Source organism: Nipponia nippon, unplaced genomic scaffold (assembly GCF_047370975.1).
Source record: "Nipponia nippon isolate SJK-2023a ecotype South Korea unplaced genomic scaffold, ASM4737097v1 scaffold_5, whole genome shotgun sequence".
In the NCBI taxonomy this organism is placed as follows: domain Eukaryota; kingdom Metazoa; phylum Chordata; class Aves; order Pelecaniformes; family Threskiornithidae; genus Nipponia; species Nipponia nippon.
Window position 1 is genome coordinate 48,300,301 of NW_028262369.1, and position 13,031 is coordinate 48,313,331.

At 42.9% G+C, this 13,031-nt stretch overlaps 1 protein-coding gene across 9 annotated transcripts in view; it reads right to left on the minus strand.

Moving 5' to 3' along the window:
- Nucleotides 1-367: 367 nt before the first annotated feature.
- MTA1 (metastasis associated 1) overlaps nucleotides 368-13,031 on the minus strand; it is a 92,101-nt gene continuing 79,437 nt past the window's right edge. For 6 of the 9 annotated variants that reach the window (XM_087731348.1, XM_087731349.1, XM_087731352.1 and 3 more), the window contains 3 exons: nucleotides 9,493-9,524; nucleotides 6,449-6,600; nucleotides 368-2,077 (listed from right to left, as the gene is read on the minus strand). In XM_087731348.1, the coding sequence (XP_087587474.1) occupies nucleotides 1,939-2,077; nucleotides 6,449-6,600; nucleotides 9,493-9,524 (323 nt within the window). In that variant the 3' untranslated portion in view covers nucleotides 368-1,938. Of the gene's footprint in view, nucleotides 2,078-5,719; nucleotides 5,769-6,448; nucleotides 6,601-9,492; nucleotides 9,525-13,031 lie in introns of all 9 variants that reach the window. The other 3 variants (XM_087731347.1, XR_015698709.1, XM_087731351.1) reach the window with 3 other exon arrangements.

A 13,031-nucleotide genomic window follows, 5' to 3' on the forward strand; every position in this document is an offset into this window, starting at 1 on the left:
TGCCAGAGTCACGCCACGGATCAGCAAGAGGCATGAGCCACCACGGACAAAAGGCTCCTTCAGAGCTCCAGCGTTGCATCTGCTGCTGCGTTTAAAAGGAGGAGGGAAGGAGCCACAGTCCGAAGGGTTAGCAATATTTAAACTGTGTATGAGGGGAATCAAACGATGAATGACTCTTGCCCTGTACAACGTAAGGGCACTGGCAGCACAGGGACGCGCTGCAGTTACACAAACACTCGAGAGCAGGACACGACTCCGGGACGTGAAGGAAGGAGCGCAGAGGCGTGCGTGCCAGCCAGACGGCAACCCGAGCAAGGGTCTCGGCAGCTATTTCAGAAGAGACAAAAAGCAGATGTTTCACAAAAGCTCACTTTCCAGGTTTATTAAGTAAAGTTAACTGAATTGTTTTCATTTTGTGGGGATTCCTTTCCGTCTAACCCGGTGGGTTAGCAGAGTTGCACAGAATCACGGTTGGACTGTGATAACCCAAATACAACTTTGGCTCATCTCACCGCTGACACATATGGAATGACTGGGGGGTTATTACATGCTGTGTCTGCTTGAGGCAGGTACATGTACAGATCAGCACAAGTTGCAAATGATAGTTTACATCCTTTCAGAACAGAGCAGGGCATTCAGCAAATGCACTGCAATGAGAAGACACATGAAAAAGAAATTATACAGACTTGCAAATACATAAGAAGTTCAAGAGATGCAAGAAACCTCAAACACAAGAAATGTCAAGGGGGGAAAAAACCACTTAATTTCCGACACAATGTGTTCAAATGAAAACCCAGCTGTAATTTAAATTCCCTTCAAAATGGGAAACATACAGTAACGCAATTAAAGAGAAACCAGGTCTCGTCCTGGGAGAGATGTGTCCAAAAACACTGATGCACAAACAGGTTCAGAGTTCTAAGCAAAATGTCCCTGGGCATTGGTGTACTTGACTCTTGGAGCCAGAGCAAAGCAATTCATTACACTTGCTGGACTGCTGGGCCTACTGCTGGGTCTTGGTGGTATAACAGCACGTAGGATTCCAGATGTCAGAGAGAAGGCAGCACACAAACTGCTGGTTACTGGGAAAAATGCCACGGGCCAGATCTCCCAGGAATTGACTAGAGTAAGGACACCTAATTCTGGTAGCCTGGCCTCCACTGCACACAACATTAGTGTAATGTTCTGCAAGGTTCTTCAGTTCTTAGCTCACTCCTTTCTCAGCCTGAGTTGTTTCTGTCTTGTGCATGAGCACAACTGGCCGTGCAAAATGATCCAAAAAACATAAGGGACAGGACCAAAGAAAACTGGCTGAACCTGGGGCTGGCTTTCAGCTCCTATTTCCAAATATCAGTTAAAGGTTGGAAATTTATCTACAAAAAAAATAATATAAATGAAATAAAAAATGGCACCGTCCACAAAATTAAAAAAAAAAAAAAAAGAGAAAGAAAATTCTTACAACACAGCCTCGTAAAAACGGCTTTGCAACAAGAGCTCAGTCACAAAATGAAGGGTTCTAGCTCTTCGTACATCGGAAGAGGAAACAAAGCTAAAAAGTACTAGTCCACATTCTCTTAATAAGTTAAACTTACTTTCCCTCCCCCTGTCTACAAAAGGGGTAGAAGCAAAGGGGGAAAGAGACTACCAAAAATTTAAAAAAAAAAAAAAAAAGGAAAAAAAAAGGAAAGAAAGAAAAAAAAGGAAAAAAAAGAAAGGAGAGAGAAGGAGAGAGCGCGCGCGAGAGAGAGAGCAGTCTGTGGTCAGAGGCTCAGAGCAGGGCTGAGTTCCTTTTAAGGGTTTAAAAGATGCAAAACAGTTCCTCAAAAGTTCCCTCTCTTCAACAGTTAGTTCAATGCTGTAGCCATAGAAACTCAAGTATATATTGGAGGAGAGATTCTTTCAGGCAGATCCACCGTCATCCGGAGAGCTGCTCAGCATGTGTTAATCCTCAATGATTATGGGTTCATCATTCATGGGCTGGCGTAGCTGCACTGCCTGGATGGGCCGGAGGATAATAGGCTTGTAAGGGCGTCTGGCGGCTCGCTTGGCTTCGGAGGAGGAAAGCAGCTTGCGGATTTTCCTGCAGACAGTAAGGAAGAAAGAAACCGATTACAGAGACCGGACGCTAAGGCATTGCAGATTTCTCGATCTCTCCAAGTGGAACCAGGCCTGCACATGCAGAGGCTGCTTGCTAACGGGATGGGCTGACAATGTTTATTTCAGCAATGTCTTCCCCAGGGAACTTTTGTTTTCGCATTTATAAACCCACCAATGAAGAGGAAATTGCGTTCTCTGTTCCAGAATCCTTCCCCTGCAGAGCAGAAGGCATTCTGGTCCAGCCTTGGAGGACCAGGGTCTACTGCTGTAAGTATAACACATGAAATAGTTATCACAGCCAGTTTCCATACCACTAATTTATTTTGATGCATGCAGACACATCAGTTGGACATGCTGCAGGCAGCTTTGCGGGAATTTACGAAGCCAAGTTGCAATCAAACCTCTTCTGGCAATGTTGGTCACCTCTCCGCCTGTTAATCCATCTCTCGCAGAGCTCTCTGACCTTCCCCAGCCCCAAGCAGGTGCACACAGCTGCCTCTTCAAAAGAAACCTGTCACAGCACAAGCTGGCAACATTTGGTCTCCCATGGAGCTACGCCTCAAGGCTGAGCTGCTGCAAGGCAGCTCCACGATGGCCACTAGCCAGTGAACCAATACTGGAGCCTTCCCCCCTCCGCTGGGAACACGAACAGGGTCGTTGTCTCCCCCTCTTATTTCTCCCAGACTGCATGTACCCAACCTAGATATTCACGTCTTGCATTTGTTAAGAGCTCCCCTATGTGTTACAAGACTAGCAACAAGCCTTATCAGATGCAGGAAGCTGTTTTCCATACGGAGAGAAAGTAAGAGAGAGAGAATGAAGAGAGGACACACTCAAGTTTTAAAATTAGCAAAATAAGGTAGAAAGAGACAATACAGAATGATTACTCGTTTCTTTTTGTCAATACCCGGCTTAGAGCTAAAGGCAGTATCCTTAAAAAAGAAAACAACAGCAACAATGAAAAACGTGCTATGTAATTAAAATGAGGAATTCGTTTCCAGAGGATGTTTTGGCGGTCAAAGGCATACAGAGATTAGAAAGGAAAGTGATAAATATTCACAAGAGTAGTCTACCAGTACCCATTATACACAGCCTCCAGTTCAGGAACTGGGGCAACAAGGAGGGTCTGATAAAGAAGCACTGCCAGCTCCTACCGTAACGATTTTTTACCTTACTGTGAGAAACACAATACTGCACTAGAGGAAGGGCAGCCACCACAGCTTTACAGTCCACAGCTCAACCATCCCAAAGATAATTTTTTCATTTTTGGTTACTCAACATTGTTGGGGTCAAATTTTTCATTTAAAAAAAAAAAAAAAAAAAAGAAGGAAAAAAAAAAAGGAAAAAAAAAAAAGATAAAAAGACAAGACACATTCATAGAAGAAACTGGTCAAAATATTCTCTCCTGAATAAAATTCACCCTCCCCACCACCAGCACTGACAAATCAACAACTTCAACTGAAGATTTTGAATCAGCTGGTAAGATCTGGTCATCGCTTCACTTGCTTTTTTTGCCCACTGAGCAGAACAAGCCTACTACATAGAGCTCACACACACAGAGACACGTCTTTTGTTTGCTTAGTGTCCCCATTTCTCCAGCGCCTTCGAAAGCTGAAAGGCCACAGAGTGGGGAGAGGAGAGAACAGGGTGGAAAAGTGGTGGTGAGGAGAAAAAAAAAACCAAAATCTTTATGTGATGATTTTTCCAAGACTCGCCTAGCTGAAGTTGATCTACTTTTAGCCAGCGGAGCTTCTTACAGTATCCACACATGCTCAATTAGACACGCTGCCATCAGAAACACGTCTCGTAGCAGTTCTAGATTCTGATCAGGTCACTTGCTGCCTCCGCTTGCATAAATTATAAATGCTGAGTTCCTCACTGTGAGGCTTGAATTCAAAAACTTATTCCTTTCAATCGACCAACTTTTCAAACTGCTCCCTCAAAGCTATCCAGTTTTCTAGCATCATTCTCAAGAGTGCCACACAAAAGGGGGAGGAGGAAGGGTGTAAAACTTTAGGAAAACCTACTTTCTGTGACTGAAAACACAGCCTGACCCTCAGCTGGAGGATGATATGCAGATATTGCTGCTAGATTGATTGCTATGGAGCCAACACAAAGCTCAAATTGTTTCAGAGCTCACAAACAAGTCTTACATTCTTGACACTGGAATGCAGCAGATGGTTCAGGGAAAAGTTAGAGGTGAAACGCCCAACAGAAAACCCGTGCCGCTTACAATGCTACATCGCTCAGGCTTCCCTGCTTTTCAGCAGGCTGCCAAACATCTCTTTTCAGCACTCATCAGTCAGCTAAGCAGCAAGGCTGTCAGACAAAGAAGCCTGGTGTTTTTTTTGTTTGTTTGTTTTTTTTTTTTTTTAATGGAAGAGATAAGGTCTTATTGAGCTGATGTCTATCACTGCGCTACAATTTCTGCGTTAGAGATGTGCCGGTTGCTGTGGGACTGATCTTCCCTGCCTCAGTCAGTGGTTCTGTATGAGCAGACGATTCCGTGCCCTTACAGTAAGTTGTTCTCATGACCAAGATGGCACTTGATGAATATTCTCACTGTTCTGTCAGATCAAACGGTGGGACCTTGTAGTAGTACTGAGACATTACTACCATGGACCTGCAGTATTTCTTGTGGGTTGGATGATAAAGATGTCAAGTGTTTTGTAGATGCAGGATTATGAAATAAGCCTTGAGCATCTTAGGACTGAATTAGAGATCGTATATCCCGCATCCGCAATGGCACGTGACTTTGCCAGAGCTGAAGGTCTGTAACAGGATCCCAATACCTCTTTACTGCCTCCCTTGAAAATTAAATACTTCTCTCACTCTAGTTTCAATTATGTAAGGGATCCCGCTGCTTACTTTCACAGCGTCTTGCAGGGACAGAAAAGGAGAAGGGAAAGACAAAATAAAGATGTAAGCTGGTGTGAATTGCACAGTTGCATTAAAGGTGCCCATAGGAAAAAGTGTGACAAGGAAATTAATGTCATGTTTCGTCTGAGTTCTAACAGGGGGGTTTCCTGCACTGAAATCTGATGATCCAATAGATCAGCAGTTAGTAACTTGAACGTTACCAGTCTCAGTTTGTCTAAGAAGCCTATCTTTGATACTAGGCCCACAGAACAGTCACTTGACACTTCAAATGCTTTGCAGGCTAAGGAGGAGGTTGGGGATGTCAGGACTCTGACTACGCACTTCTTGCTGAACAAATGCATACTCAGAGTAGCACCAAATTTAGTAGTACCAGAAGGGATGAAGTACTCCTGGCCACCTTGGTCACTTGTAAGGGCTCAGACATCCAGTAATTCGCATGTCTATCTCTGCTAGGTACTGGAGGGAAACATGAGTGCTTCTCTGCCTGCTGGGGCACTGATACTGCAAGTGTTGATAACTCCAGGCTTCAGACACAGACAAAAGCCAGAGAGCACCTCTGCTTGCAGAGAGGGCTGAAAAGCAGGGCTGTGGCTTTGCTCTGACCTTCTTCGAGGTTACTCAGGAGAGAGGCATCAAGTTCTTGGGAGGAAACCACACAAGCATATCTCCCTACCTTTCTGACCACACCCAGGAGCAGTCCTCGCTTCCTAGGAATAACACAGTACTGGGAATATGCACACAATACCTTTGCTGTAGGGATCAGGCCACATAGCTTCTATCGCTCTGTCAGCAGCCTGCAAACAGAGTTTCAAGTGAAACTCATGCAAGGAAAGTGTCTTTTACTATTTTTATCCTGTCGCAGACTAACAAGAAGGACTAGCAGAAGCAGTACCACCAAAGGAGGAAGATGGACACTGCAGGGCTAAATCTCACCGCTAATGGTGGCAAACATAAACCACCAAAGAAATGAAGCAGCTCAGCCCCTGGAAACCCTCAGCAGGGTTTCAGTACTCAGATGCACGAGGAGACCTTCTGAGAGGTAATACAAGAGACTTCAGGATGCAAGAGGGCATGCAGAGGCTCCGTTCCTCAGCATCACCCGTGTGCCAGAAGGCCCCTATCCTGTTACTGAGAGCCTGCAGTGGGACCTCCAAAGGCGTTTATGGGTCTGAACCAGGTGAAGTCCCCACCTCAGTCTTCCTCCTCTTATTGCCCATCTCTTACAGGAACTGCTCTGGAAGTAGAAGAACCTGCTTTCTCTGGAATGCAAGTGCATGATTAGGCACATCAGACACGATTAGGTATGTCACAGCTTTTATCCACCTAAACACCAGCAGTGGTGTCTGCATTCAGTTTGTAGCAACAGATCTGCTAAACATATCCTTGTCTAACCACAAAATAAGCAGCAGCACCCACAAGGAACACCAACCAAAAGACCTCCCCTTAAATCCTCTGAAAAGACCGAATTTCCTACCTGGTTTCTTCAGTGGCCATGTAAAAAACATCGTCTGGTGCATCAATCCAGTTCATCCTCCTCCTTTTCACTGGAGGCATGGATCCACCACGAATTAATCGGACTTTTGTTGGGTATGATTTCCCATTGAGCAGCAAGTTTCGGCTTGGTCCCTAACGCGACATATAAAAAAGTACAATTATGGACTGCAACAAACCTGCGGTAGCATGTGATAAGCACTCAAATGAAAAGAGAAGTAAAGTTTTCATATCAGTTGTTCAGAGTTTTTGCTAAATATATCCCCTTTTGCCCATGACTGAACACAGAATTCACATAAAAGCAATTGTCCACAAGCAGTCGAAGTTAGGCACCTTCAATATACAATAGGACAGCAATACTCCAGCGACAAGACAGATAATAAATGGAAGGCATTACCAATAATCTGTTGCTTGTGACTGAAAGATGACATCAAGTTTGAAAGATTGAGCATAAGACTAAGATTTCAGCTACTACTATAAATCTAGAGCAACTCTATTGATTTCAGGGAAGAAAATCTAGCTACACAGCAAATCAAATACAAAAATCAGAATTTACAGTTATTCTGGGGTACCAAACTTACCCATATCCTTTTTGTTCTAGGAAGGTTAATATTTAATGATGTATTAAATATTTTGTTGAAAACAAATCTAGAACTACAAAGCTTAGCAGATTTCGTCATAAAATCCTTTTAGCATTTAACACCACAGATTTCCCATATACAATACATTTGCTTTGTTAATCAACACAGGTATAATTTTCCAGACCCACAGCAGCCCCCTTCCACTCAACTGGAAAAACACGAGCTGTTATTAAGAGAGGTGCAGATGCAAGGGAGCAAAGGATTAAGCTTCTCAAATGCAGCTGTCCTTGATCATTTGAAGTCCAGTTCTGCTGCCCCTCTTCCTGCTGATTAGCATATTGAGAAATCCCACTGGAATCAGTAACACTGGACAAGTCAGGAAAGATGCAAAATAAGGGCCCAGAAAATTTCATATGAATAAATTAAAGCTGGTCAGAAAACACCCCTAGAAATTTAATTCTGGTATTTCACAGGCCATCCTCCGAGGTCGGACCATCTCCCCAGATGCACCCAGGCTTCCCCTTCTGCCCATGAAATGGGAAACTGAGTGTGTACATGAGGGATGTCTGACCTGGGAGATCCACCTCAAAAGGAAAGGTGGGGACATGAGGTACTCACGTCCTTACGTGTCAGGTTATGGCAAAAGCTCAACCAATTTTAACACTTTGACTTAGTAAGACTTCAGTCTGTCAACTAAGAAAAAAAAAAACCTCAAACAAACCCTGTGTCTATCTCATTTTTATCTGAGGAGAAAAGAAAAAATGATCAACTTTTTTTTTTTGACCAGCCTTAATCAACTGTGCTAGCAAGATCTACTTCTTGTAGAAAATGAGGGCTTTAGAGCTCAACAAACAAAATCCCACCTTTTAAAATCCTAAGCTCTTTAAAGCTGTTATATACAAGTGCAATAACGATTTAATTTCTTAGTTGCCCAGCTCCATGTTATACAAGACAACTTCGGCACCACAGCAGACCACTGAAATACTTCAAGAATTGCTTTTATATTTGTCGTTTATTAAGGAAAAGCTTTCAAATAAAAGGCTTTTCTGTTGGTATTTTTACCCCCTCCAGATTTCTCCAAGAAAATCCTTTCATTAGTTTTGCGAAGGATATTTTCTCTGCATGTGCTACAGACACAGGAAAACAACTCTGGAGAAAGTTCTTGGAAATACCTAGAAGGGGCAACCCTGTGCTTCCAGGTTGCCTTTTCTCTACCTGCACAGAGCAATCTCTTTCAAATGGCACATCCTGAAAGGTGGACCTTTAATTTTCAGTTCAGTAGCACACTTTATCAAGCAACCAGAAATCAAGGCCGTTCAGGGGTTTCACCCTAAAACACCTGAAAAGTGTTAGGTCATCTCAAATTTCTCCCACTGCGCTGGTTTATTCAGCAGACACAAACAAGTAGCCAGTCTTCTCAGTGACAAGAAATGAAGCTGAATTCAAGGAGGAATACAATTTACCACTTCATATCAGATGCTCAAGTAACAAACCAAATGAATGCTTCGTTATTACAAGCAGACTAGCATGCTCAAGTTATAGCCTACCCTCATGATACTGCACACTATCCAAGGGCATTATTAGATTTAATAATGCTTGTGATCACCATTCAGTGGCCATCAGCCATACCTGCTGCTGACTGACCCATGTTAGAGTGACTCTACTGACACTAATGTTGTGGCAGTTCACCTAATGAGGCAAGCTCCACTTTATCAACACCAGAAGATCATTTCCAGGGAAAAAAAAAAATTTGTGCTTGAAGTTCTCTCCCGTAAGTCTCCCATAGGCCATGCGTAAGGGGGGAAAGCGATGCACAGCCTTTGCGCTGGCCCCTTCACACCAAGGTGAATTTCATGAGAAAGCATTTTGCCAGAGATGCATCAGACTGGCTATTTGCTTCTGTCCTTTGATAAAACTCAGCATAATAGATGAAAGGCTAGGAACCATTTTTACTCAAAAACAAAAAAACCCCAACATAAAAAACAATCATTCTCAGCAGACAACTTGCACACCAACTTCCTAAAAAGAAAAAAAAAAAAGAAAAAAAAGAAAAAAAACCAAAACTGTTTTCCAAACAAACCCTTCCACCAGTTAAGCCTTCCTCCTTCAGTGAAACACATTCCACCTAGAAACACATCCCAGAACTTTGCTATAAACAGCCACTCAGCTTCTGTATGAGCAGAAACAAAACGTTCCATTCAAAACAGAATCTCATTTATATATAGATATAGATAGATTTGAGGTTTAAATTGTATTTAACCACTTCAATGTTTCATATGCCCCCCAATATTTTTTTTTTTTTTAAACTTTTCAATTAATTGGGAAGTATGACCAGCTGCAAACAGCAAAGACGGAAGTGAAACACTAGGGTTTAATGGGGTGTTCTATCTAGTGTGGGTTAATAATTCTTCTTTTCCCTGTTTTGGTTAAATGAACATTCTCTTACCATTTGTCTGGTTTGTCCGTGGTTAGGCAGACCTAACAAACAGGAAAGAGAATAGAGCTGGTAAGACCATTGCTTTTCCAAGACAGAAAAAAGTACAAAATCAAAACACACGCAGCTATGATTGCAACTGTGTTGTTTTGCTAAAACAAGAGTTGTCTACCAAACTAACTTCTCTCCTCCTTGAAAGGTAACTCGGAAAAGAGCTTCCTCCTTAGCAACATGGTTTGAAGAGCAGCGCCCCAAGTTAAAAACACGTTCCATTCGCTCCGTCTTTTCTCCGTTTACTCACACCTTTCTTCAAACTACTGCTAAAAAGTACACCTCCTCTTTCAGATTTGAGGTTCTCCTCAAGTCTTGGGAAAAATCTGGCGTTCTGTTTTAGTTTTGGAGGAATTTACTGACATCAAGAAGGAGAAAGTGGAAGGTATTATACACTGTCAAGGCAGCAACAAATAAAATCCTTCCTATCATCCTTGGATCCCCAGGGAACTCTTCAGCTCAGACGTTAGCTACAAGCTGTTAGCAAACAGCTTGTGTCTGCTGAACCTACCACAAGTAAATACTTCCATAGGCGTAGCTCCATCAGTCAGAGAGCACAGCGACTCCAGCTATCACACAAAGCCCTTCCCCAGTAACACAAACAGCACCAAAAAGCACCGAGCACAACGGCTTGATTTTACTAGCTTATTTGCTGTACTATCCGATACCCTATCATGTTGCCATAGCGTACATACTGAACGGTACATACATGAGACCCTGCAGGTCTTGGGATACAAGAGAATGATGTGTTGCTATAAGGCAGCAGGGTATGGCACGGAATGGACTGAGACCTAATAAACCTTTTTGTTAGCACCGTTTAGTTTTTTAAGATGCATGCTCCCAGAAAACACCATTTCATTAACATCAGTGCACCAAACCATCTTTCTCGGCCCCTTCTGGCTGACAACCAAAATGTCAGTACATCAAATCCAACCGGTACTATACGACAGGCATCAGCAAATGCTGTCTCTGGCTGCAGAAGTTATCAGTATGAACTCTGCTTTCACATTTATAGCAAGCTTCCCAGCTTGACTTTTGAAACTTCCCATTGCTAGCAAGTTAAGCCGTGATGAAACAGCAATGCTTTTTAAAGAATCCAGCAAAATGAACTTTCGCAGCTCATGGTCCACGCTCAACAGATTCCTTGAGATTCTCCTTGGTAAAACCAAACACAATGTACCGGCAGCAAGTATGCCAGGAAACACGTGGCCCAGCAACCTATCAGGAGGGAGGAAGGCGGAATGGGGGACATTTTCTGAGCATTGCGTATCACACCACCACATTAAAATCAACAGTTTATATCAAGTGTATTTTCCATTCTGCGTAGACGTATGCTGTTAGCTACTTCAAACACGAAGACGCACAGTTTAAATTTTTGCAGCATTTTTGTGCCCAAGTATCCACAGAGATGAAGAAATGGTTGCCAGAAAGATTTCCATCAAATGTGCAGAACAGATGTACCAGGCACCAAGCAAGAAGACCAGTAACAACCTTTGGATGTTGACAAAGGCAATGTAGGCGCCAGATAATCACTCCTTTTTACATGGGAGCAGCAATCGCATCCAAAACACAGCTGTGAGCAGCCGTTTGAGATGGATGGACAAAGAACTCCACGGATGCTGGGAAACAGCACAGCCAGCAGGATGCAACCTGAATCTGTTGGCTTCAGAGCTAAGCTCTAGCACTTGTTTTTTCTTCCCCCTTCCATAACAGAAGAATAACATTTTCTCCATTCACAGGAGCTCCGAGAGATGTAAATCAACTGACGCTAGTCCTTGGACTGAAGCCACACATTTCATTTTAACCACACTCCAGATGAGCTCTTTTCTTGTACTAAGAACATTCTTGATGCCAGAAAAGACGAGCCTACAGGAGCAGCTGATACGTGGCTGCTGCGATCACTATTGCTGGATGCAAAACAAACAGCAAACAGTGCTATTCCTAAGCACCAGAATTGACCCAGAATATTCCATGGTGAGAAGAGACGTTGAGACTGACACAAACTGAGCGAAGGCTGGGCAGAACTGCTACTTACTCTGAGCCCCAAACCTTCAGAGCTCTCCAACAGCTAAGAAGCAGTAGTTACAACAGGGACACACCTCACCCTCTAAGCTGTAACTTGTAGCGTAAAGCTGCCCATGACAACTTTTCGCTCCAGTAAAATAAGACACAAAACAAAGTTACAGTTTCAATACAATTTATACTCTTGCTATCACAATAAAAAGGTATCAATTAGCATATTAATCTTCGCTATCTGTGAATTTTCTCTTTAGTCACACTTTGATAACTGGAGTTTGAAACAATAAATATAAAAAGGGACACTGAAAAGGCTAGCTTCAGTTTGCAATTTAAAAAAAAAAAAGTCACACTAAAAGCAAATGCAGCTGAAGCACTGCTACGAAATGAGCAACTTTTACCCACAATGGTCACCAAAGAGATGCAGAGAGACAGCGTAACACCTGTAAACCACTGCAGAGCAGCTGTCAAGTCAACAGGATGCATCTGTACTGGAAACAATGGATTCTCACCCAAAAGTTTTTGGTGGCTTCTGTTCGAGCGATGAGGTCTGAGAGACAGGCACCTCTAAGAACTAAACCAATGCTCCGTCTCTCGGTAAGGAGTGGTACAGACAGGTAACTCACCATACGAAACTTAGTCCTCCCCGAGGTACTTGCTCCATTTTCACAGACCAAGGCTTGAGAGAGGACTTCTCTCACACATGCATCCACAAGCAGGTTAAGAAAGTAGGACAGCATATGAATACAAACCAGGAGCAAAATCCAACAAGGTTCTGGCAGCTCCTCTACAGGAAAAAAAACCCTGTCTTTATTTTATGGAGGGATGTCTAGAGAAGCCACAGGGTAGAAAGTGTGAATATTCCTTTTGACGATATCTAAGGTCCAAGTGCTTGAATTTACATAGCTCCACATCAGAAATAACACTAAACTCCTCCAAATAAGGAAAAAAAAAACCAACAAACAGAAACGGAGGTGACCAAACCTTTAAAACCACAAGTGTAAAGGTCTACAGTGATGAATCTAAGCAAATCTTCCGCTCTTCTGCAGCCAAAGAAATTGAAATACGTTCTGAAAGCTCAAATGGTTTTTTCCATAGCACTGAAAAAACCCAAAGCCCTACAAAATCTCTTCCCATTCAATTCCTCCTGCCAAAGTCTCCTCTATACACTGAAATAAAGAGGAAGTCCCAGAGTATAAAACGTAGACAAGGTAAATTGAAGGTATGCGTGCAGATAAGCATAGCTGTCCTTTGCTACAGACAATTCTCCATTGTTACTGAAATGGCAATAAAACAGCTCATCACAGTACAGAGATTAATTGACACCCTCAGAGCATGCCTCCTCCGCTCCCCACAACTTAGTGACAAAGACCTCAGAACGGTTCCTCAAGCGTAAGCACAATTATTGAGATTTTGGCTCAAAACCAGACACAGCAGGTTACTACGCCCTAATGATCCTTTCATTCTTCAAGTATCAAAGCTGC